The following is a 25708-nucleotide window of genomic DNA, read 5'->3' as shown; positions in this document are numbered from 1 at the left end:
CCTCATCAGCCCTCCCCAGCCCCAAGAACCCACTAGAGAGGCAAATGCAGTATACCTGACTGTATTTCAAAGTTGCTGACTGTACATAAACTGTTGAACAAATAAAAATCATGTGATAAGATATCTGAATTAAATCATAATTTTGGCCATACTTCACGTTTTAGAACTCAGAATTTAGCTCATGGTATACAAAATTTGTAAAAATTTATTGCAAGCATGTCTTATTGTAAAATCAAAATCTTAACAAAAGGCTATGCTTAATCTTCACACAGGGGAGGGGATGGAGGTGTGTGACGTCCCCAAGGGCTACACGCGTGCAGTTCGTGGTAAGACTAAAAACTTTCTCCTTGAGATTCTTAACTGAAAATTGAAAGAAAAAAAGAGATAATGTAATGGTGGCAAAGATATTTTCAAATGGAACAGCAGTCTTTCCAGATTCTTTGACACAGATCTCCTCGTCACTGATGGCTGCGACCCCTGACCTCAAGGTCCTCCATTTGAGGAAGAGGAAGAGGACGAGGGCGAGCAGCCGGGGGCGGGGGGGTGGGGGGGGGCGGGCATCCTCTGGAGAGCAGCAGGCGTCTTCATAATTCAGTTCCTTCTTCATCTGCCCAGTAGTCAGAGCTTTGTTTTGTGGCTATTTTCTGCTCCTCCTTGGTTAAGATCAGAGCTGCCAGCAGGGGTGTCCTGCCCAAGCCACAGCCTGGAGTTAGGGCCACCTCCTGCCACTGTGAATGCCCTCTGGGACCCTCCTATGCAGGGAGTTGCCTCCGGTGGGAGATATTTAGGGATAGGCAGAGTGTTCCCTGCTTTCAGAGGCATCCTGTTCTGATGTTGGGCAGCTCTAAATGGTAGGAACACTGAGCTGGAGGCTGCCTCCCAGCTATGTGCACCACATGGAAGGGGGGCTGGTCCAGAGATGAAGGTCAGGCGCCCTTCTGAGTCCACCAAGTTAATCGGCCCCAGTTTTCCGATCTGCCCCTCCTACCACTTGGTCTCTGCGTGGACCCAGTATCCTAGCTGCCTGACCCCCTAGCTGGGTGGTGTCTCTTGTTGTAGGGTGGGGGCCACGACAGGACACATGGTTTGACTGTCACAGGATCTGCAGAGCATTTGTCCCACTTTGGACACTGTACTCCTATTGATAATTACTGATAAGTATGATAAGGGGACTTTTAAAAGTCACATTATGTTGTGACATTATGGCATTATGTTGAAATGGATGAAAGTGACCAAAACATGCCTCAATCAAAAATTCCACAATCCCACAACTCTAGATCTTAAATTTACACCTAAAAAATGTATACAACTGCTCTGGGTCCATCTTTCTAACCTATCCAAATAATACAAACTCCATTCCCTCCTTCCTGCTCCTGTTCATTCCTTCTGCATTCTCACTGGGAGGGAGGTTTCAAGTGTGAAGCTGGATGAATTTTAAAAAAGACAGCCAAGTCCAGGGAAAGAGCAAAAAAAGCTAAAATCTCATCTGCCCAATTAATAATTTTTTTCTACCACTACTTTTGCCAAAGTTGTGGCCCTTTCTTAGCGGGGGAAGGTGTGACACTAGCAGTTAACTGGGGACAAGCAAACCCTCACATCAGTTGTCAGGCTGGAAAAAGAAGTCAATGCCATATTTCCTTGGAGAAAATAGAACCAAATAGAAGCCATTGGGGGAATGAAGGGAATAAAAATGTTGTGACTGCATATTACTATTTATGAGATAGGAAACTTTCTTCTTGCTTGGTTATGATCTCTTGAGCAGCTGGAACCACTTTTTGCCTTGTTGCTCACATGCAGTGCCATGCTTTCCAAAAACTTACGTATCACTGGCCACAGGACAAATTGGCAAGTCCTGGTCAGATGCAGTCTAGTTCCCACCTTCTGAGGCGGCTTAGATTCCATCTTTTTGGGGATACGCTAAGCCAGGTGTACCCGATGCCTGTCAAGGTAAAGCGCCCCAAATTTCAGAGGGGGTGTGCGCTGCTGCATCGGGCAGCAATGCCGTCCATCACCGTCCAGGACCTCGCCCCCTCACTGAAACCTTTCCTTAGGGGGGATTATCAGTCCACCTTGTGCCCTCCACATACCTGCATCACAGCCCCCTCGAGGGCACAGACCAGGTTTGGTGGTTGGCCTGCGCCCAGCTCCCAGCACAACACCTGCTGGTAGTAGTTCAGCCATGGGGGCTGAGTCAGCAATGGAGGGACTGAGGGGCACCTCAGCTCCACACTCTAGGGTGGGCCCTCCCACAGGCTCTCGAAGCATCACTTTCCCCAACCACAAAAGGGGGAGACTGACAGTTCCCGGCTCACACGGCAATGCTGAGGATCAAACGAAGTAACCAGGCAGAGAGCCTACAACCAAACCTGGACCATGAATACCTCCACACATTAAATATTGCTTCTTATTCCAGTTAGGCTTTGATGAAGATTTGTCAAAGGAATGAATAAGAAAATGAATGAGGGATTACTGAGAAATATCAAAAGGGGAGGTGTGCCACCCAGGTGGTGCCCCTTGGCAGCAAGAGAGAAGCTGGGAGCTCTCTGTGCACCCGCTGTCCCCTTTCATTCCTGCTGCACTTCCTCAGCCAGAGGCCCCCTCCCCTTAGGAAGCATGGGGTCCCTCACATGAGCACAAGCCGTGCACTCCCCCATCGTATTCCGCTCTCCTGCAGATCTTTTACCGAAGAAAGCGGCCCTCTCCTCTTCCTCAGTTTTCATCTCCCAACAGGGACACAAAAGGTCAAGCTCCCAAGTAACTTAGAAAAGAAGTGTTAGCGGAGTAGCTAGTGAAGATGAGAATGTACAACGTGGGGCAACTGACCCAGCCCCTCTTCCTGCTGGCATTTGATAGCAACAGTCCCAGTGCCACTTTGGTACCTGAAACTCTATTTTTAATTTTTTTTCATATGTTGTATCCACATAGATTGGGTTTGTTTTTTTTTTAAGATTGACACCTGAGCTAACACCTGTTGCCAATCTTTTTTTCTTTCTGTTCTCCCCAAAGCTCCCCTGTACATAGTTGTATATTCTACTTGTAGGTCCTTCTGGTTCCGCTATGTGGGACGCCACCTCATCATGGCTTGGTGAATGGTGCCAGGTCCGTGCCCAGGATCTGAACTGGCAAAACCAGGGGCCGCCCAAGTGGAGTGCACGAACTTAACCCCTTGGCCAAGGGGCTGGCCCTGTCTTTCACTTTTTATTTTTTTTAGAGATTTTTTCCTTTTTCTCCCAAAGCCCCCCGGTACATAGTGTGTATTTTCAGTTGTGGGTCCTTCTAGTTGTGGCATGTGGGATGCCACCTCAGCATGGCTTGATGAGAGGTGCCATGTGCACACCCAGGATTCGAACTGGCAAAACCCTGGGCCGCCAAAGCGGAGCTCATGCCCCTCTTTTATTTTTTATCAGGAGACAAGGGCATACTTAAGAAGAAGGCTTAGAAATACTTTCAAAGATGAGACACTGAGAGAAGCCACAGAGAATCAAAGATTAAATAATGGAGTCAAAAGTGGGAAGTCTCAGCAACATTCCTAATAAAGATAGACGGCATCTGGGTGAGACAGCCAATTATGTGGATACAGGGGCCACATAATTAGAGGCTCCTTCATAGATGGATCTCTTCTCCAAAGCAGGCTGTGGAGGCCTGGGGCAGGGGCTGGGGCACCTTCCCAGGTAACCTTGTTGTGATCTTTTGGGGGGTCCCTTTTCTTTGGTACCCCAACTATGTAAGGCATACTTTCTACACCCAAGACTGTTGACTGTTGATGAGCTGTTGCTTAACGTAGGGGGACACAACCAGAAACAAGCTGGCAAGTGCGCACAGACCTGAGGAAGAGTCCAGTTGTAGCATTTTGGGGAACAGTCACTCTGTCACATCACCCATAGGATGGCAGGTGCCAGGGAACTCCAGGCATATTCCACGGCTGGACCTCACCCCTCCCCTAGTGCCGTATGTCCCAGCTCAGCGCCTGCTGCAGCCCAGGACTAGCCTCGTCCAAATGCCCTCCCAGACTGCAGCTCACTCCCAGCTCAGCTTGGGCTCCATCAGTCGTTAAATCAAAAGACATCTACTTCAGTTGAGGACAAGAAAGAACACATGCGAGTGACAGGCATGGTGGGATGGAGTGCACAGTGTCATCTGCAATATTTGGGTTTGGAAGAGAGGTTTGGGTTCCATTCTATACAAGCTACAGAAAGGAGAAAATACCCTATCGAGGCATTAAATAAATCGGGCTAACACTCCTAACTCTCTTGATGAGTCTAGGGAGCCAGGATGCAGAGCAGTTAGAGCTCGGCCTCTGGCATCAGGCCAGCCTAGGAATGAGACTGTGCCCCCCAAATTACCTGGCTTACCTGGGCAAGCCACTGAACCTCTCCCCTCACCATTTCTCCACCTGTGAACTAGGGTACAATGACAGTCTGTGCCTACCTCACAGGTTCCTGTAAAAAGAAAAGAGCTGGTGCACAGGAAGCACTCCAGGCCACATGAAACTGGCCTCATCTGTAGCCTTTCTCGTCCTGCTTTTCAAACCATTAGCCATGGGATGGTGCAGTAAGCCATGTGGTGGACAGCACCCAGTCAGCTTTCTCCCTTCCATCAGTATATCATTGAACTATTCTCACCCAAACCTCCATGACCTGTGGGGAAATGTTTTTTGCCATTAAACACAGACTGGAGGAGAATGAATGAAGCTTGGGACTCCTCATGTCACTCACTGATAACGTCTGTCTGTCTAACTTCCTCCCCCAGCAACTCGAGACCCCCCTCACTGTCTGATGCTGAGGCTGGTTCCCGTGGATGACGGTGGTGCACGGCCATAAATGGTGATCCAGAGCCTTCCAGTGCCTATCATGGGTATCCGCAATCTTCTTGCCTCTGGCGCAATTGCAGAGTTCATTCAATTTTGGTGGCCAGGCCTTCCCTAACGTAGTCAATAAAGTGGATATCTTTGCCCAGAATGATCCAGGCACCAAGATTTTCCTATGTTACTTGCCTGAGTTTTGAAATATGGCCCTAGTATAATGTTCCACTGACCACAGTAAGACTTTTTTCAAAACTGAGGCTTTTTGGGAAGCAGAGTGTAGGGAAAAGAGACAATGGATATGAAATATAGATCCTGATAAGGAAGGTAGCAGAAATCTGTTCAAGTTAAATTCTCCTAAGAATTACCTTACCTAATTATGAACACAGCTGCAATCGTGGGCCCGCATCACAAACAGTGTGAAGCTCAGAACAGGGTTAAGTGACATTTGGTCAACAGAGATCTTCATTAGAGAAGCTTAGAAGCTTTGTCGATGTTTTGTTTTGTTTAAGTTGGGAAGCTCAATGTTCCATTTTTCTTTTCTAGACCCTGTGGCACAGACATCCCACAGGGGATTCATTTGCCATGGTGGCAGGACCAGGATGGAAAGGGCTCTCAGTGGTCAGGAGATGCAGCGGTGCCCACCTGCCTCACAGCCTTTGCCAGGGCTGTGCTGGCCCCCCTCTCATGAGAACCGCTCACCAGCCCTCTCCTGGTCACCAGGAATGGCCAGCTACTAAATGAGCCAATCCAGTGTTAGCCTGAGGGCCCTCAAACCCAGGGAGACACAAGCCGGGTGAACTTTAATGACAGCAATTCCTAGAGTCACATCTCTAAGAGAGGTCCATGTCCCTGCAGTTTCTCCTAACAGCACTACATGTCAATTTGTCCCTCTTCCAGAAGGAGGAGAGAGACTCTTGCCAACCTCATGAGGGCTGGAGTGGTCACCACAACCTCCACTGGAAACCCAACTCAATTCCTGTCTTTTTTCAATCATTTGTCAGAAAACAGTGGGTACTGTTTTAGACACAGAGCACTAAAATGGTATAATTACTCTCTAATTAGTTGGTGGGCAAAGTCATTCACTACTCGTCACTTCTTCACGTTAACCTGGAATGACACATACACAGACTAGAAGAAAAGAGGAAGAATCACCTGTTTGGAAGGCAGACGCAGTATTTTCTCCAATGGCACAGGCATCTAAAATACAACTAAACTCACAGAACTAGGGCATCAATATATTTTTCTATTAGTCAATCTTCACTGGATTTTTAAAAAATTGCTCAATGGTTCACGATACTAGGAACAGTTAAAGTCATATACACCGGATTATATAACAAGAAATCAAATCTTAAAAGAATAGCCTGTAGTTTTGTCCCTGACTTTGTAAACAAATTCACACATTAACAAAGAATCGACATCTAAATAGACTTTTATTTTTTCTTTTACTTATTTGGACAGAAAAGAAAATTCATCAGCTTTCATTAGAGTCTCCTTAAGTGTTGGAAACACATTAAACTCAGAAATAGTGGAACTTGTAGAAAAGCATCACAAATTAAAAATATATTTCTCCATGTGGTAAAAGTGCTCTCAATCCAGTTAAAGGACACGGCAAAGGTGTTCTGAAATGCAGTTTGGAACTTGGCCTACAATCCGCGGCATTGAATCAAAACCACAGGGGAGGGTGATGGTCATGAGCCCAGGACACAGGAATGACATGGATTCGGGAGCATGCTGCCAGCAACACTTTCAATTAACTGGGTGTGAACAAGGAAAACAGTCCCGAAGCCTGAGCAGAATAGATTTGCATTTGTAAAAATCAGGGGCTACGCAAATTGGGTTGAAAGGGGATTGTGGAAATCCAGAAATTACTTGTTTCTCGTCTGTGGGGACCGCCAGACCAGCTGACCACTTTGGTGAGGGCTCCCCTGGAGATGTGTGAACCTCAGTTTGGAAAGAGCCCAGCTCATTTCGGGAAATAAGTGGAGGCCTCACTGCCAGCTGCTTGTCAAGTAGTCCTCTCAGCACAAAGGTGAGCAGGCCCTGCCCGCCTCGGGAAATCACACCCAACCAATCTGGCAGCCCGGTCCCACTGCGGGGTTTGCCAACACTGGCCACACCAGTCCGAGGATATGGCCTGAGACCAGCAAACACTGCCAGGGACTGCGCACGACAGAAAGAGAATTAGTGAGTGGTTATCCGTGGAGACGTTTTGTTGTTTGTTTCAGTAATGCTACATATTTTTCAAAACAAGTAATTCTGCCACTGTTAATGTCTGTGACAAAGCTTACAGCCTGCAGGCCCCCTGTGGTCCCTAATAGAGTGCAACCATATTTGTTCTGGAAGCAAGCTGCCCCTTCTGGCCCTAGCACAGAACACAGAACACAGAACTGTGATCATGCAAGGAGCCATGACTGGGGTGAGGCAAGGGGGTGAGAGGATGGGAAAGAAGGGGACATTTTCCTTTTACAGAAGATCTTAAGCAACAGTAAGAAAATAACCTGAAGATACATTTAAAAATAAAAAATAGCATCACACTTCACTGGGATTCTGTCAATGTTTTCCCTTTCTGCCATCCACCAGCCAAACAGATGAACTGAGCAGGAATGCCTCATTTATCAACCAGAATGGACAACCACGCCCCCATTTCATCACTGCATTTTAATGGCACCCATTTGTCTTTCTTCTACTCTCAGACCTGTTCTATGCTGCCTGCACCAGGCAAATGCTGGCAAAGCCTCTGGTCTCCTATACATACTCGAACAATCTTAGCAATACAGAGCCCATCCTTGCTTGTTTCCTGTCACCTTTAGACATAGCATGAAATCAAACCATGTCACAAATGTCTTTACATCTTTACAAAGCAGGTATTTCTAGCAGAACATGCTATGCCTCATCCTACCCCTGGCACTTTTAGTGGCAACAGCCTTCCCAGGTCCCCTGTGCTAAGAGTTGAGTCTCTTTGCAGGCTCCACCGGTGTCGTGAGGATGGAGGGCCCTGCTGAGCAACTCACGACTGACAGCAGCACTGGCCCCATGTAGAGAGTCTGGGCTGGCACCGCTCTCTGCAGAGCACTCACTGAGAGGTGGGTGGCTGCTTCCTGGAGGGAGGACATACTCTTCTTTGAACAGAAACTGGGACAGCAGCCATCCTCTGACCAGGTCCATCCTGGTCCCTCCAGAGGCCTTGAGCACCCCTCCCAGGCTGGGGCCACACACCAAAGCATCTCCGGGTCTGGTTGGGTAGGTCAGAATGGCAGGCTCTCTCCCTCTTGCCCCTCCCTCGAACTGGTCCTTACCTAAGCCTGGGGCCCATGCCAAGGGCATCACTGGGTTGGAGAAGCGTCCTCCAGGCCCAGCAGCTCTCTCACAAGTCTCTCGCCAAACTGTGCCCGGCTGTACCTCTTCACGTGGTAGGCGTCCGACATTTTGTACAGGATGTAGGCGTTATTGATAGCGATACTGACAGCAAACCAGAAGACCTGTTGCCAGGTCTTATTTGGTTTATGACAAATGAAATACCTAAAAGGACAGAGAGAATAAGAAAGGCTGACTCAGAGGGTTTCTGGGCACCCAGTTCAGGAGAGAGATTCCCAAAAGGCCTGAGCATGGTCAGCAAGATGCTGCAGGGGTGCTGTGGGGGTAGGAATCAGGCAGGGGTAGGGCTGGCTCTTGCTGAGGCTTTGGCACAATGAACTTTACTTATGACAAAGACGATGAAGACAATTCCTACCAAAGGAGCAGGTGAGCCACTTGAGGAGATTCCGAAACCAGGAGCCAGGCCTTTCTGTGGGGCAGCTCACAAGCTCTGAGTCAGCAGGGCCCAGTTAGACCCTCGGGCTTCCCGGCTTGCTAAGAGCCCTTCCCAAATGCTGTGTTCTGTGCATAGCGAACTGCTTCCATTTCCCCAGGGTCAGGCTCATCAGCAGCTCTGTGCCTCTGCAACAGGTTCCCTTTTTCCTGAGCACACATCTCTTTGCCACCACCACCTTCCCTTCAGTTCGAGGACAGATATCACCGCAGGGAGGCCTTCTCTGCCCCTGAGACTGAGGACAGTGTTCTTTCTGGGCACACCTATCTTAGGATTCATCCCTGTGTTCTGTTCCCCTTGAATGCAAAGTGTTTGAGGGTCACTATCCTCAATCTACTAAAATGCCCGGCACAGAGCAGCACCCAACAGATAGCTACTAAATAACTATAGTTTTCTTTGTAATAACCACATGGAACTCAGCAAGTGCTGAGCTTGTTCAACGACTCCCTAAGAAGCGGAGCTCCCTTTCACACTTAGGCCAAGTTTTCCAGGGAAGACCAGGTCCTTGGTTTCCCTTCTCTGCCATGAAAAAGCCCAGAAGATGTCAATTACCCTCAAAGAGGGCCGAGTAAACACCCAACTGCCTTTTAGGTTGTGAGGCTCAATCCTAGTAATGTAGTAATAGTCACACTGAGGTTCAAAAGCAATCATTTCTTGAGTTCCTGTTATGGATATAATGACACTCAGCCAGGAGATGGTATCGTGGGGATGTGTGTGTACATACACCATGCATACTGTATATTCTATGTGGACGCTTAAGATGAGACCACGCCTGATGCAGGAGTCCGTATTTGAAATTAACCAGTGCTGGAAAACATACTCAGCGTGACAATGCCTGGGCCTGATGTTCAGTGGTCCATGGGTGTGGAGAAGGAGGGCAGAATGCGTTAGAGAGACACAGAGGGTGCAGGGTCTGGACCAACAATTGAGAAACAGCAGGCATTGAGTAAGTGGAAGGAAGGGCAGCTCTGGGCAAGGAGATGGAGAGGGTGGCAAAGGAGGCAGGGTACCCAGAGGTGAGGAGGGCTGCACGGGTGAGCCTGGGAGGCCAAGATGGGGCTCAGGATTCCTCTCACAGGGTCTTTAACTTTCATTTGTGAACCTGGGGAAACTAGTGACCACCACCAATTTCTCCACTCTGTGATGCGGAGCCTGCAAGAGCCCTCCTGTGGATGGGTGTCGGCTGTTCACTCACTTGCTGTACTTGTCATCATATCTGCAGATGTAGCTGAGGTGAGCGGCAAACGCCTCCACAGCCAAGGGACAGGGGATCTCCCCACGCTTCCTCTTGATGATCATGCCTGCAGAGAAGAGAGAAGATGAATCCCCTCCAAACTGCCTCCTGCAAACTCGGATTCACAGACGTGCCTGTCTCCACCCTGTGGGCTGTCCTGAGGTGAAATGGAGAGCAGAGGCGGCGATGAAGAACCCACAATGCACACCTGTCACCACATGCTTCAGAGGAGTTGAGGGAAATATCAGAGTTAGGTGAGTGCAAAGGTATCTGCCAGCTGAGACATGGCATCCGAGGTACAGGGGTATCGCAGGGCACGCAGGGTTATGACGGGCCCAAAGATGGCTTTAAGTGGCACTGGGGAAGGTGCTGCACCCGACTGGGCCTTGAAAGAGCAAAAATGGAAATGCAGACTCACTCTCCCCTCCTTCTCCCTCCCTTCATGGGCTCTGGGCGGGCTGGGAGGCGGAGCAGGTGGCTGAGGTTAGAGCGTACCAGTGGTCATTTCTGCCGGCCCTGCCTGCCTGCATCAAAGCAGAGGGTGGAAATAGAGGCTCAGAAGGCGCTGCCCCCAGCCCCGGGCTCCATCCTGTCACACCTCCCAGGACCTCCGGGGTCTCGTGGATGTTGACCAAGGGATGGAAAGCATCCTCTGCATCCCAGCTTCACACCTGAGGCCCAGACCTTGGGAGGTTTCCCATTTCAGCTCCGCTTTAATTTGCCTGACTTCCAAGTACAGCCTCCTCTAGGTCTAAAGAGACTCTGGCTCCATCAGGGCCCCATGGAGACCACATGGACAAGAGCAGGTCAGCCCATGCCTACAAAGAAACAAAATCCCCTCTGTTCTTTTCTCAGAAGTAGAGGACGACTCATTCTGAGTCACCAGGGTTCTCAATAAGGATCACTCTCCAAGGAAGGACCTTGGAGTTGGCTGCGTCCCTGCAGATTTCAGCAAAACCAGTGCAACAGCTTCTGGACTGCCACTGTCCCAGTATAGTCCTGCGCCATATAAGGACATTTGTGTCACTGACGAACTGCATATGTGATGGTGGTCCCATAAGATTAGTATCATGTATCCTAGGTGTGTAGTAGGCTGTACCGTCTAGGTTTGTGTAAGTGCACTCTACGATGTTTGCACAACCATAAATCGCCTAATGACGCATGTCTCAGAACGCATCCCTGTCATTAAGCGACACATGACTGTATACCCAGCCACAGGAGACCCGCTTTAACTCATTTCCTTCCCATCCTGTACATATCTTTTAACTTAACGTAAGGATTTCAGCATGGAATCTCAGTAGAGCGACTTCAAAACCCAGGTCTGCATCAGTCTCCTTGAGCATTTCTCCCAGTTTATAAACCGTATCACCCTCCTCCCTGGTGACATTTCGGATTCTGAGGTACCATTCCAGCTGGAAAAGGTAAGGGTCTGTCCTATAGTAGCCTTTTCTGAAGTGTGAAAAGCTTCAACATTGGAATATTGACAAGAGGTTCACTGTCTTTGCTGACTTCCTAACTGGGAATGACATGTACGTAGCCCACAGGCTCCCTGGGTGGACTCTGTATATTGGCAGCTGTTTGTGAATCTCTGTGCATAGCTATACTCTATGTGTCTACCTCTCTGACACCGTGTGAATCGACAGAAACACGTCTCCACCTTCCAGCGGTGGTTCTGTCTACCATTTTCCTCAGGCTTTTTGTGCTTTGGCTGACATCTATCCGAATCCTGTAGGTCTGAATGAATGATCAAGACCTAATTCGTCATCCTGTACAGACATCTTGCATTCACATTAGTCTCAAGGACTCTGAACTCCAAGCGGCCAAAGACTCTGGTAGGGAAATGACAGACTCAACATGGATTTCAGAAGAAAAGCAATGGATTTGGTTCTCAATGGGGATGTCCCTTGACATATGACAGCAGTAACTTTTAAAAGCCCATGCATATGCTTATACTCTCTGCAAGAAGGTTAATTTTTCCTGAGAAGCTGGAGTAAAGAATAATAAACCAGTATTCCTAAAATGTTTATAACTAGCTATATATTTTCCAAAATGGAAATTCTGCTTAACTTTTAGAAAAGTATATGGTCACAGTAGAAGAGAGTATAAAGCTGAAAAGCAGTCTAGAATGTATGAGACTTTATCATCTGGGTGACATTTAAAATAAGAGGGAAAGTAGGATGGCTCGGTAAATGGCTCAGGTACGAGGCGGGCTGCTTGGTCAACCAACCCTTGCCACTCAACTAAAACAAAAATAGTAGAAGCCCAACTGGTGCCACGCACCAAAATGAATCTGAACTGGATTACACAAAGAACACAAATCACGCTACAGAACGACCCGGGGAAACTCACACTCGTGTGGCCTTGGACAGAGCAGAGACTTTTAAAGCGTCAGAGCAAAGAACATGGTCAACAGATTTGCCCATACAGAAATGAAAGACTTCTTTATTTTAAAAAAATACCAAAATTAAAGCAAAAGGAAAATAAACGCAGAAGAATATTTGCATAAAATTTGCTATCAAGTTAATAAGAAAAAGTCAAATACCTTGAAAGAAAAATTTACAAAGAAATCATTCAAAATTAGCCAGTAAACATGTGAAGAGATGCTCGACCGCACTAATAGGGCAATTCCCATTTAAAATTTTGTAGCATTTTCATCCATCATATTCACAAACTTAGAAAAGAAAAAATTAGTGTTGGTAAAACAGGAGGAATCTCGGTCCCCATGGAACCCATCGCAACGGTAAACAAGTATAGCCTTTTGGTGACACATGAGCAAAATCCTTAAAAATGTGCCTACTCTGGTCCAGCATTTCCACTTTTGGATTTATCTTGAAGAAATGATCACAGATGTACCCGAAGATTTTTGTATGAAGATATTCACTATATCAGTATTCTATTGCGAAAAAATCGATCATTAATAGGCAGAGAGATAAAGAGATTATGACAGATCTAAAAGGATGGAGTACCAGGTATCTTTTAAAAATCATGTTTTTGAAATACACTGAAAGGAAAACTATCTCCCTTCATTTAAAAAAAAAAAGACTCTAAGATGTGGAGCAGGAGAAGGACTTCCAGTGCCGAGGAACAGCTGGTCACCCAGCCTCAGCCACCTTAAACCTTCCTTCCTCCGGCTGGTGTCCTCTCTCCCTCCGCTGCACCCAGGCTCTGAGCTCCCCTGCAGGGCTCTCCTCTCAGGAGTGTGGCCTGGCTCACTGGTGCCCATAGACTGCAGCCTGGGTGCTGTTGAGAGGCACTGTGGGAGGGACCAGGGGCCCTGGAGGTGGGAGTTAGTCTACAGTGATGCTCTGGGCATACTCTTTGGGATTTTTAAGGGAGTCTAGGATGTGGGACTTTATGATTTCTAACAGAGCACTTCAGAAATGGAAACTATAACTGAATTAAAACACAAATAAACACTGTTTCAGCATATTTAAAAATCAACCCTACAAATTTTCTCTTCTTCTGCCATCAATATCCTCCTTACTTGTTCCTTTGGTGTCTGACTGAAGGGTCTCAACCCTTGAGATTATGATTTTAAGATTTGTCTCCTCAATCCTATTGCACGCTTCTCTCTAAACTCCCCAGATGCATTCTTTTCTCTTCGTTACCTCATTTCACCCAGCTCAGACGGGTACAATGTCCTGGTTTGGGACATCTTTTCTTCAGAGGCTATCACTTAAAATACTTTGGTGGGAAGCAGCTCGTGCACCCTACTCCCAAATGTGTTCCCTAGAAATGCCCTTGCCCTGCACCAAGGCCCAAACGCCGGAGTACAACAGTCCAATTCAAACCCCTGCCTTCAGCCTCAGGGTCAATTCCAGACCTGTCCTCTACATGCCCTTGACAAAGCGCTCAAGAAGAGCAGCTTTCCTCACCTCTACACCGAAATGGGGTGACAACACCCCTATGGCTGAGTCCCTTTACTGTAACCTCCACTGAAACGTAATGCAATTTAGGTGTGTGTGGGGGTGAGGGACGGGAATAAAGGACAGACATTAAACCTTGCCCCCCCCCAATACATACACACCACACACACATGCAGGCAGGCAGACAGACACAGACACACACACCCATGAGCTCCTTGGCAGTGTTCTTTCAAAAGTGAAGAGGAAAGATGTCTTAATAGCAAAGAACACAAGGGACTTTTCAAATATACTATACAACTGTAAATATCTTTTGTAAAGTACCCCTTTGTCATTTCAATTTCCTTTTCAGCAGTTTAATAATATTTTAGCTGTACTTTAAATACAGACTCGTTACTAAATAAATCCCTTTGTTATGAATAGATTTTCAATCCCAAGGAAAATTAATGATGAAATCAACTAAATACCCAAAAACCCAAAGCAAGTTAACTACTTTTTTTTTTTTGAGGAAGATTAGCCCTGAGCTAACATCTGCTGCCAATCCTCCTCTTTTTGCCGAGGAAGACTGGCCCTGAGCTAACATCCCTGCCCATCTACCTCTGCTTTATATGTGGGACAGCCTATCACAGCATGGCTTGCCAAGCGGTGCCATGTCCGCACCCAGGATCCGAACTGGTGAACCCCAGGCTGCTGAAGTGGAACATGCAAACTTAACCGCTGCGCCACCCAGCCAGCCCCAGCAAGTTACATTCTAAGAAAGACATTGAAAAGATAAGAATGGTTGATTTCTTTCCCCCTCCCATTAGAAAAGCTTTTTCACATAATCCTAGATGATGAAATGATCATGTAAATGTCATTCAAATATAGCTAACTGTCACATCATGCACAACCTGGGGAACTAAGGGAGGCCACTCAAGTCACCCACAAATCCCACCATCCCTGTTTCTCCTAAAGCTGACCAGTCACGGGAATTGATAGCCCACTGGCCCAGGAAGCTCTTGACTCCTAGCCAGATGCAGCAGCAACTTCTACGTGGCCCAGGGGCTGGTGAGGAACAGCATTCAGCCTGCCACCAGAGCTGCACAGCCAAGAGAGGCCTCAAACTCACTCCCCCCACGTCCTGCTCAAGCTCACCAGCATGCCCTCTGCCACCCCAAGTCCCGACAGCAGTCTGCCCCACCTTGCTGCACGGGTGAGTAGGCGTTGGTCAAGAAGCGGAAGTGCCCTTTGTTGTACCAGCAGATCAGAGACATGTTCCCCTTCATCTTGATCTCGTGCTGGCCACGGGCCGGAGGGGTGGTGGGGTTGGTCAGCATGGATGGTGGCAGGCCGGTACAGTCACTCTTCCTGGAGCTGAGCAGGCCACAGCAGTAAATCTCTGGTGGGGAAAGGGACATGAAACCACACATCCTCAGAGAGGCCAGGCCCTGGGCATGCTGGAGGAAAGGACGGTACTGCCCTGTTCTGAGGCTGACACTTGGGAGACAGACCCTCTAGAAGCCCCTCTAGAAGTGACTGCTAAAGTCTGGGGACTTTTATCCCAGATCTGCTGCCTCTCCTGGTACTTCTATAAGTATGTTTAACACTACACGTAGGACCATAACATAAGCAGTGAATCAACAGCGATGATATGAGCACTCATTTTTAGAGGGCTCACTGTGTTTCAGGAACAGTGCTATGTATGTGTAATCATCCTCCCAACTGCTTCCAGAAACTTCTGCACTCAGTAGGTTACTGAACCCACATTAAAGAAGAGGAACTGAGGCTCATGGCTGGGAGGGCGAAGATGTCTGTCTGATATCCAAACCTGATCACAGTTATGTCATCCTAACACTCGCACCTAAGACTCGACTGGCCGTGGGCCCAGCCCTGTGTCCAACTGCACAGCACCCAGATGCAGCCGTACAAGATGGAGCCCCCATCCCGGTGGGGGAGCTCAGCTAAATGCAGAGTAAAGAATCATCAAACTACACGCACCGAACAGTGTCCTGCCTGTGAACATAATGCGCAATATGAGTGGATGAGAGAGTTTCCTGAGGGAGAAGGAGCTTGAACGCAGCCTCTAAGACCCGGAAGATTCCATGGAGGTGGGAGGGATTGTGAGAAGAGACCAGCATGAACAAGGAGACCTCTCTCAATTACACCTGGGCCCAAGGTCCTACCCAGTCCTTCCTCCTCATAGGCCCGCCCCTCTCAGCCAGGCCAGGTGGCCACAGGGAGCCATGGGGAAGCCCGCTTCTCCCCGCAGCCCATCTCCTCAGTCTGAACGTTTGGAGGTGACATGAAGCGGCACTTCTGACTGAAGGCCCTGGGAAGAGTCTCATCCTTTGTTCTCTTATCAGCTCATTGTAGACCAATACAGCATCATCCTAACTTCAAAGATTCTACATTCCACACATTCCTCATCACTGCCTCTCTACCCACGCTGGAAAGATAAGGTGATGAATTCCTCCCCTCCCTGAGCCAACTCAGCCCCACCGGAGCAGCAGTGGGCATGGAATAAAACCCACTGGGTGGCACGTTTGAGTCTCGCTGCCCCAAGAGAGGGCTGCTTGCTGCTCACACCTCTACAGATGAAGCCACTCAAACTACTCTAGTCTTGAGATTTAAAATGTCTTTAAAACAGGGAGGAGGACTAGATGAACAAGGACAAGGGTGTTTTAAATCACCCGTGTGGGGCTCGGTATACACAACCACCCAAAGAGCAGCTGCGTTTTCATAAGAGGGGAAGAAGAAAATCCAAACAGCACCCAAGTTTGCACTAATTTGTCCCTTCATGATGATTATATGAACATTTTTTTCGAGCTGTTATTTTACAGAGCCATCTCTGTGCACCCCAGGAAGGGCAGCGAGGATCTCAGCTATGACTCCTTTCTTCAACCTTGGCTGCCCATTAGAATCCCAAGGGGGCCCCAGCCCACATCAATATAGTCAGAGCCCCTGGGGGTGGGTGCAGCCATCAGTGTGGGTGTGATGGAGAACCACCGTGCTAAATGTTAGTCATCACAGGTGAAGCCCATGAGACCTTGGGTGAACAGCTTAATAGCTTTAGATGCTTCTAAAAAATAGGCAATGAAATCTTTGCCCACTCTTGGAAAAACTCAAATTCTATGTCTAATTATGTTCTTCCCTCTAGATTTTCCTCCATCCTCTCCCTAATCCCCTGAGCTGGGGAGCACCCACTTCCGCCCAGAGTCACAGGCCAGCATGCCTAGCTCTCAGGGAAGCAGCACTGATGGCCCATGATAGTCCTTTGGCCTCCTCCTCACTCTGCACCACACCAGCCCCACCCTGACACACTTGATTCGAGCTGGCCTTGACTACACTACCTGACCCTCGATCCAGGCAATGGCAGTACAAACACCGTGAGGCAGGAAGTGGCCCATAATGCATGCAGACACTATCAGGGCAGTTCTAGGAACTCCAGGGGCTTCATCACCACGCATATGGCACTCACGCTTGGACTTACATGAGCAGGCGAGTGGGGGTGACTCTCACCACATGGTCTAACAGGAGAACCCATCATTCTTCCAATGTGGCTGGTTAATGTACATTAGGGTCAATTTTCTCCAATTTGACTTCCATGGCCCCTCTCCATTTAGTCTGATCCTGTACACTGAATTCTCTCAACAATTAAACACTGAAACCTGCTGGGCACCAGACTTTGCAGATGAGTAAGATGCAGCCCAAGCCGGCAGGAGCACAGAGTCCAGGGGTTCATCATAGTTGCTGAGGTTGAAGGTCGGAAGCTGTTGGCTCTGTTGCTTGAGAAGGTTTTGTTGTAAGGCCAGATGTCTTATCTGTTGCTAAGCAATAGGTCTGCAAATCTAGTGGCTGCTGTCGTGAGTGGGGGCTTTTGGTATTTCTCCTGAGAGGATCACACATAAACCCAAACACAGGACAAAGTGAAGGCAAAGGCAGCTGCCACAGGTGCCCAGACTTGGTCCAGATCTTCTTCTATAGCTCCGATTTCCACCAGAGCCACAGAGGCCTGCCCAATCTTAGCAACAAATGAACCAAGAATCTTAGCACTGAGGGAAACTCAGACCTTTCCAAGGCCCCTTGTACTGCTGCCTGTATTAATCCACACAATTCTCTGCAGCATCTGCATGGTCCTTGTCTGCCAACTGGAAGGGGCCACATTATGGATGGGGTGAGTTCAGGAGACTCCCTAAGAGCCTTACTTCGTAGGAGGTGTGCCTAGGTGCTACAGACTGAATGTTTGTGTCCCCCTCCCAAATTCATATGTTGAAAGCCTAATGCCCATGGTGATGGTTTAGGAGCTGGGGCCTTTGGGAGGTGATTAGGCCATACAGGTGAAGTCCTCATGAATGAGGTTAGTGTCCTTATAAAAGAGAAGCCACAGAGCTCCCTTGCCCTGTCCATCATATGAGGACACAGCAGGAAGAAGTCTGCCACGCTGCAGAGGGCCCTCACTGGACCATGCTGGCACCCTGATCTTGGACTTCCAGCTTCCAGAACCAAGAGAAATAAATTTCTCTGTGGTATTGTGTTACAGCAGCCTGAATGCACTGAGACATCAAAAGAACTCCTTCCTTGACCATGGTCTTACAACAAAGGACACAAATGTGCCCTGAAGACCGGGAAGAGCTTTGTGCTGACATTGTCCCCCAGACCATGAGCCTATGACTGATACCTCTTCAGATCTCCATGGCCCAGCAGTGTCCAGATACAGAGCAGATACGCGGCAGGCTGAAATAATCTATTCCCGTAGGGAAGGGCCTCCTTGCCTAGCATGCTGTGGTCTGTGCTGGCCACTGCACACCTGCAACCCCAGACCTCTCCCACCTCTTCTCCAAGGGAGCAGGGCTGTGCTCAGACCACTCGCCACTTGACTAACCTTGCTTTTCAAACTCTTCAAACAGGGTCAGGCTGGTGATGCTGGGCCCCGTAAAGATGATGTAGTTCTTGCCTGCCGCGTTCTGGCACAGGCTCCTGGCCACCATGCTGTGGAGTTGGGGCTTATTCTTCAGTGCATCCAGCCCATCTGGGCCCCCGCCTTCCTTCAGGTGGACGTAAATCTTTAACAGAAACACACAGGGGTCAGTGAGCTCACAGCAAGTCTGGCTGAGAGCACAGCTTCTGTCATTGGGCCGGGAACATGGGGGAGAGCCACCCCCTCCTTGGGCCATGGGTTTAACAGTCCCTGCCACCCCTACCATGTCCTCAACCCACAGAAGCCCCAGGCCACTCCCATGGCCACGCCACAGCCTCGGTAGCTGGTGGTTCAGCCCAGGACTCTTCAGTTTGGAATGTCAAGATGGAGAAGGAGAGGACAAACAGTTACAAGTAGTGAACATGACTGCTAAAGTCAACGCAAACACAGTCCCCTGTTCTGAAGCACAGGAACAACTGAAGTTTACCATAAATAAAAGTGAAGGCTACCTCAGCTGTGAGGATTAACTTATCTGTGCACTTTCTGTTTGCACATAGGCTTTTAACTCACAAAGCACATCCACAATAACTGTTTCTCTTATTCTTTACAGTATCCACCATGCAAGCAGAAAAGGCAGAGTTCACCTCACACTGCAGAGCAGGAGACAGTGTCGACAATTAAAAGCTCGCCTGAGGTCCTAGGAGCAGCCAAGAGGATGTGCTAGAATGAGTAAGCAATTTTTAAACTCTCTGTCTCATGAACATCTTCCAGGAACATCCTCAAAGGGGTAGGCACAGGCAACAGAAACAGATTCTAGCAGAGGATGGTCCTCCAGTGGTTGACTTAGGTATGAAGAGTTATCATACGAGTATTACTCTTGCTCTCTTCTAGGGAGAATAGTTCTTCTCATGGAATGTTCTGGATGCCCTTGCTGGCAGCAGCTCACAAGCTAATAGTGCTCACCTGTGCCTGTCACAATGCCCAGGACCACAACTGACACTTGGTGGGAAATGAGGCTAACCCTGACTGTCCTCCAAGGCACAGAACTGCTGAGCGCATGACTGTCCACACAGACTGCTAATGACACACTGCTGAGAAAACTGAGATGGACCATAAGGAGGACCCAGGCATGTCCACAGCATCAGTGCTTGGTCAAATGATTTCAGACAATCACTTGCAAAATAAGGTGTCTGATGTTCCCAAGGCAGATGAAGAGCAGGTGAATGTAGGTCTAATTCTAAAAGCAGCTCATCTTCTGAGGGCTAATCCTTCCCAACCACCACCTGCATGGTCCTCAAGAAGGACCCTACCTTCTTGCAGCCTGGCAGGCAATGGCTTGACGATGCAGAACATTTCTGTAGACAGCTCAGCAGGACTCCAACATTTCGTTTTGGGATCTCTCTGCTTTTACCAACTCAATCCCCAGAAGCAATCTCTTTGACAAAGATTAAAACACTGAGACAGAGAAGCCAGTCATCTCTGCCACATGTCACACGTGATCCTGGCTGAACGAGGATATTTTCTCAGAACCTGTCTTCTCTCCTCAGCAAAGCCCAATTCTGTGGCCACTACCATGGGTTTCTGCACCTAAGGCCAGCTCTGACTCCTCTCCCAGATATCCTATCTGAACCCCCACCATAACCACACTGGGCACTGTGTGTCCTCAAATCCATCTTATGGACAGTGACCGCTGTCCCATGTGTCACTGGAAAGGAAATTTCCCATCCAAACCCAAGATTCTCACTCAGGATGGGAGGTGTGTTATTGGAGCCCAGGCCCAACCCTGATGATCCCCATGTGGTTTCCAAAGGCCTCCCTGAGAGATGGGGGCAGTCATTGGCAAACTCAGCCCCACACAAGCAAAACTGAACAGGATTAAATGCAAAATTCTGTAACTAAGTTCAAAACTTAACTGCACCTAATACAGAATGTAAGAAATGTGACTTAGCAAGACTACTTTTAGAAAATAAACAAAAACGAAAACTTTGGAGATGGATGACTCTAAGTCATTGGATGCTGTGACTGGCCAAGAAATTAGTAGGACCTCGGCCTGCGTTAATAACAAGGGTGGTGACCGCCTTACTCTCCTCTCGTCAAATTATGATCAGTTCTTCTGGGTGCCACACTTCACAAGGCATAATGTGTGGTAGCTTGCGTACTAGTTTGCTTGGGCTGTCATAACTAAGTACCACAGACTGGGGGGCTTCAATAACAGATACTTATTTTCTTGCAGTTCTAGAAGTCCAAGATCAAAGTGTTGGCAGAGTTGGTTTCTCCTGAGGTCTTTCTCTTTGGCTTGTAGATGGCGTTTTCTCAGTGTCTTCACATGGTCTTCCCCCTCTGTGTGTCTCTGTCCTGATCCCCTTTTCTTATAAGGACACCAGTCAGATGGAAGTGAGGCCCACCCTAATGACCTCATTTTACCTTAACTACCTCTTTAAAGACCTTATCTTCAAATAAGGTCACTTTCTGAGGTCCTAGGGGTTACCATTTCAACATATAAATTTGGCTGGCGTGGAGGGGGAGAGTTCAGCCATTACTGATGGGGTGGTGCTAAACCCTGAGGAGCACGGATGGATCCAAGAACCCTTCTTTTGGCTACAGAGCTATACTGTAGAATGACGACTAAGATCTTTCTAAGGCAGAACCAGGATGAATAAATACACTGGTTAGAAAACAGATCTGCTCAGCATCAGAGCCCTTACCAACATTCAGAGCTACCCAAACATTGAATGGGTGGTCTCAGAGAGGCTCCGGGATAAGCCAGATAGCCACTCTGAAGGTCTGAACACAGAATGAGGGCTCAGCTGGACAGCTGTTGAGGTCCCTCCCAACGCTGAGATTTTGACATTTCCTTCACACCCTTTAGTGTTTATCTGGATCTGAGTTTCAGATGCAGGTGTATGTCCATGTCAGCGAGTTGTAAAGAGCAACACACATGCCAAATTCAGATGCGCCAACAAAGCTGCATACGAGACAATGCCCCTCCTGATGACGTGCAGCCCCTATTCACAAGAGGATGGAAGACTGAGAAAGTAGGTCTGAACGTGGCCATCTCAGGTGGCCGACATCAGCCAGAATGACACTGCCCTGCTGAAGTCCTAACAGCAAAGGGTCCCAGTGTCTAAATTCAGAGAACTGACTCCTGGATCAAACAGTAACATATAGAGAAGTGTATCTTTCTAATGGTTTCTTGCCAACAGCTTTCCAAGCTAAAGCACTGGGTGATCCAAAGTCTTAGAAACTCACCTCAGCAATAAAGTAAGTCTTCCGGAAGGTGGGTTATCCAGGTTCCCAGATAGCATGGGCTTCAAAGCACGGTACACCTTCAAGATGCCACCCCTCTGACTTCCAGACTAGATTCAGCTGCACAGACTTTCCCTCTCTGCTCTCTTTGGAAGTGTGGATGTCCTCAGGATTGGGGTGTGGATGGCATGTAGGGGCTGCATGGACCTGCTACAGCCCCTGTTGGGGTAATACTCAGAACAGAACTCGAGCACCAGACCAGGGAACAGTGAGTCCTTCACACAATCCTGAGGAAATGGCCACTTTTCCTGTTGATTGCAACACAGGTATCTAAGTATGTAAGCAAATAACTGAAGGCAAGGAAGGAACTTCCTGCTTCCAACTCTCCTGCCAGGGTAGAGGAGGGCCAAGGCAGCAGCTCCCGATCACCAGCAACGTGCAACCTTCCCAGTGACCAGAGCTGGCGGACATCCACTGAGACCACGTCAAAGCACCTTCCCCACTACCTGGGCCACAGGGAAGGCAGTGCACACTACCATCCACCAAAGCCCACTGCTCTAGGAACAAGAGAGCATCAGGATTGCGGTATGACTTTCAGGGGCCCAGGGCACTTTTGCTTCCATGGGCCTCTCCTCCCGAAAAAGTATTTAAAAAATTCTATTTTACAACTGCATTAAGCATTACGACAAATACATCATTACATATTCAAGCACTTCCTCCAACTTAAAATTTTTTTCTCCCTCTGATTTTAAGAGAAAGAGAAACATTTTCCTCAGCCCCTAAGAGTGTTATGGCCCTTGGCACTGCTCCTGCTCACCTAACAGAGAAGTCGGCCAGGCAGTAAGGGGAGTGAAGAATGGATTCTAATCTGGAGAGAGGAACATAACAAGGCAGGGAGAGGTGGTAGAGGTGGCAGGCGGTGCGGGCAAGACGTATGAGTCCAGTTGTGATCACGTTGAGTTCGAGGTGCCTGAGACACATCCCAGCAGAAGCCACAGTCAGAGGAAGGCCATGGATGAAGATACAGGGGTAAAGGTCATCGGCTCGCAAGTGCAGTGAAATCCTGAGAGTGACTGAGTCAGACTCCTGGGGACCCCCGGCATTTAAGGCGTGAGCCACAGAGGAGGAATGCTCAGAAATACATGGAAAGGATGGGTCAGGGAGGTAGCAGGAGAACCCGAAGAGAGAGATACAGGTGTAAAACGGGTCCAGGAGGAGGAAGTGATCAAGGTCCAATAATCTGACAGAAAAATAAGGACAGGATTTGGATATCTGAAGGACATTGGTAATTTCTTCAAGGTCACATAACTCAAGGCAGAACTGGAACAGAAATTCTATTTCTGATTACATTATTATTTAAAATCCAGTATGACAAGTCATTTCTACATTAACACACATAGCTGTTCTCTCTCCACATACCCTGTGGCACTCTGTTCATGTGTGATGTTTCTGTGTAAATATTCACACTACAATTTAGAAACACTGGGTATTAGTTGTTTTTTTTTTTTTTTTTTTTTGCTGCATAACGAATCACCACAAGCTTGGTGGTTTAAACAATACCCATTCATTAGCTCACAGATTTGTAGGTCAGAATTGCAGCCATGGCATGGTTGGGTTTTCGGCTCAGGGTATCACAAGGCTGAAATCAAAGTGTTGCTGGCTGTCTTCTCATGTGGTGCTTGGGATCCCCTTCCAGATTCATTCAGGTTGTTCCTGTGTAGTTGTAGGACTCAGGTTGATGCTTATTTCATTGCTGGCTGTAAGCCGGGGACTGCTCTCAGCTCCTAAAGGCCACTTGCATTCTTTACTACATGGCCCCTCCACCTTCAAAGCCAGCAGTGGAGACTCTCCCTTGGGTTGAATCCCTCACTTCAAATCTCTTTGTCAGGAAGATCCCTTTTCCTCTTAAAGGGTCACCTAATTAGGTCAGGCCCATCCAAGATAATTTCTTTTTTAAGATCAACTGATTCAGGACCGTAACTATACCCACAAAATCAAAAACGCTTCACAGCAACACCTAGGTTAGTGCTTAAGTAAGTAATTGGTAGGTGTGCACATACCAGGAAGTTTTTGAGCAGGAATCTTTTGAGCATCTTAGAGCTTTGCCTGCCACCCACCCATACTGCTTCAATGGCAGCATTTCCGTGGATCTCAAGAACTCACACACCAGAGCCGATAAGTGAGTGCTCCCCCATCTTATTAAAAATAGCAGAGTGGTGATGATGTCCACTCTGTTTCCTGGGAAACAGACTGATTTCAATGTATGATGTATGTAGACCAACAGCAATAGCATCTTCCCTACCCAAACAACCCTATCAGTGAGAGCTTGGGAGCACTCGTCACTGTGGGGAACAGCAATTCAGTGAAATCTTTCTGTAGGGAAATTCTGTATAATGAATGAAAAACCTTAAAAATATTCCTGCTATTTTACTCATGGGCTCCACTTTTAGGAAGTGAACCCAAAGTAATAATCGTAAATGCACCAAAGGATTCACATATAGAACCATGTACATCTCAGAGTTTTCTATAACAGTAGAAAAATTAGCAACAACTTAATTATCTCACGTGAAGAGGAGACTGGTTAAAACTCAATGTAGGTATAATGGAATATGGTGCAATTTTTAAAACTCATGGTACAGAAAAATTACTTAAAACATAGAAAATGTTCACAATATCCTTGTAAGTGAAGTAGACAGATTATAAAATGTTTTGTGTATATGTGTGTTTATATAGATATGTTGACTATATCCTCAAGGCGCTATTCCTATCTGTTGATGCTAAACATATAATACAATTCAATCAGAAAAGACACTAAATATAATTATAGAAGAACTTTCCTATCAGGATTACCCAAGCATAGGCCCACGTGGGCCTTGTATCTGCTCCCCGAGACAGCCCCGATCTAAGTTAGCAGCTATTAATATTCACTGTGTTAAGTGCACACCTGGAGATGACAACCCTCTGAGTTGGAGCTAGACTCTCGCTCTCCTGGGAATAACACATTTCCCCAAAAGCCAGAGACATGTACTCCTATTACAGGACCATCTTGGAATTCCTTAGCTTAGTGTGTCCACACACGCATGTCTAAACACTGACATTTTCCCAGATTCCAGCCAGTCTCTTCTCAAGGGGTAGATACTCAGCTGCTCTCTCATAGGAGAAGGGAGACGCACAGAATCAAAGGTCCTCCTGTTCTTATTCGGAGATCTCCAAGAAGGCAGAGGCCAAAGAGTGGCAGCAATCAGAGTCCAAGGAGGGTCCTAAATCTGAGGAACTCATTATTATAAAACGATGAATTTATTAACTAATTATTTTATTTATTTTGCTTGAGGAAGATTGTCCCTGAGCTAACACCTGTGCCCATCTCCCTCTATTTTGTATGTGGGATGCTGCCACAGCATGGTTTGATGCAAGGTGTGTGGGTCTGCACCCAGGATCTCAACCCGCAAACCCTAGGCTGCCAAAGCAGAGTGGGCAAACTTAACCACTATGCCACCGGACTGGCCCCAGTGAGTTTATTTTTAAAGTGATTATAAAATAGGACTGACATTTAAATAAGTAACATAAAAAACAGTAAGCTCAAAAGTCCCAGGCAGGGGCATGATTTAGAGAGAACTGTTACGAAGGCAGTCAAAATCTGCCCAAGAAAGGGCTCAGCCCAACCACTGGTCTGATGGTGACTCTGGTCCAGTATCCCATTGGTCTGGGTTTTCTTTGGCTAAATAACTTCAGGTGGTCTAAGACATCAACTTGTTTCCCTTAGCTGGATGAATAAATCTATAATTCTATGAAAAAAACTATACTCGCCAATGGAATCTCATCCCAACCATGTGCCATTGTTATAACCACTGAAGAT

At 47.6% G+C, this 25708-nt stretch overlaps 1 protein-coding gene across 3 annotated transcripts in view; it reads right to left on the bottom strand.

The window, feature by feature from the left end:
- The window catches only part of PGBD5 (piggyBac transposable element derived 5), a 144828-nt gene that overhangs the window by 24661 nt on the left and 94459 nt on the right, over positions 1-25708 (bottom strand). For 2 of the 3 annotated variants that reach the window (XR_011538514.1, XR_011538517.1), the window contains exons 4-7: positions 18571-18751; positions 14890-15087; positions 9808-9913; positions 8101-8323 (exon numbers count right to left, since the gene is read on the bottom strand). Coding sequence is in view for 1 of the 3 variants with exons in the window: in XM_070613820.1 (XP_070469921.1) it covers positions 8128-8323; positions 9808-9913; positions 14890-15087; positions 18571-18751 (681 nt within the window). In the remaining 2 variants the exon portion in view is untranslated. Of the gene's footprint in view, positions 1-6217; positions 8324-9807; positions 9914-14889; positions 15088-18570; positions 18752-25708 lie in introns of those variants that run through there. The other variant, XM_070613820.1, reaches the window with a different exon arrangement.

This window comes from Equus przewalskii, chromosome 1 (assembly GCF_037783145.1).
Source record: "Equus przewalskii isolate Varuska chromosome 1, EquPr2, whole genome shotgun sequence".
Lineage (NCBI taxonomy): Eukaryota > Metazoa > Chordata > Mammalia > Perissodactyla > Equidae > Equus > Equus przewalskii.
Note: the sequence above shows the minus strand (reverse complement) of the source record. Positions and strands in the feature narration are given on the sequence as shown.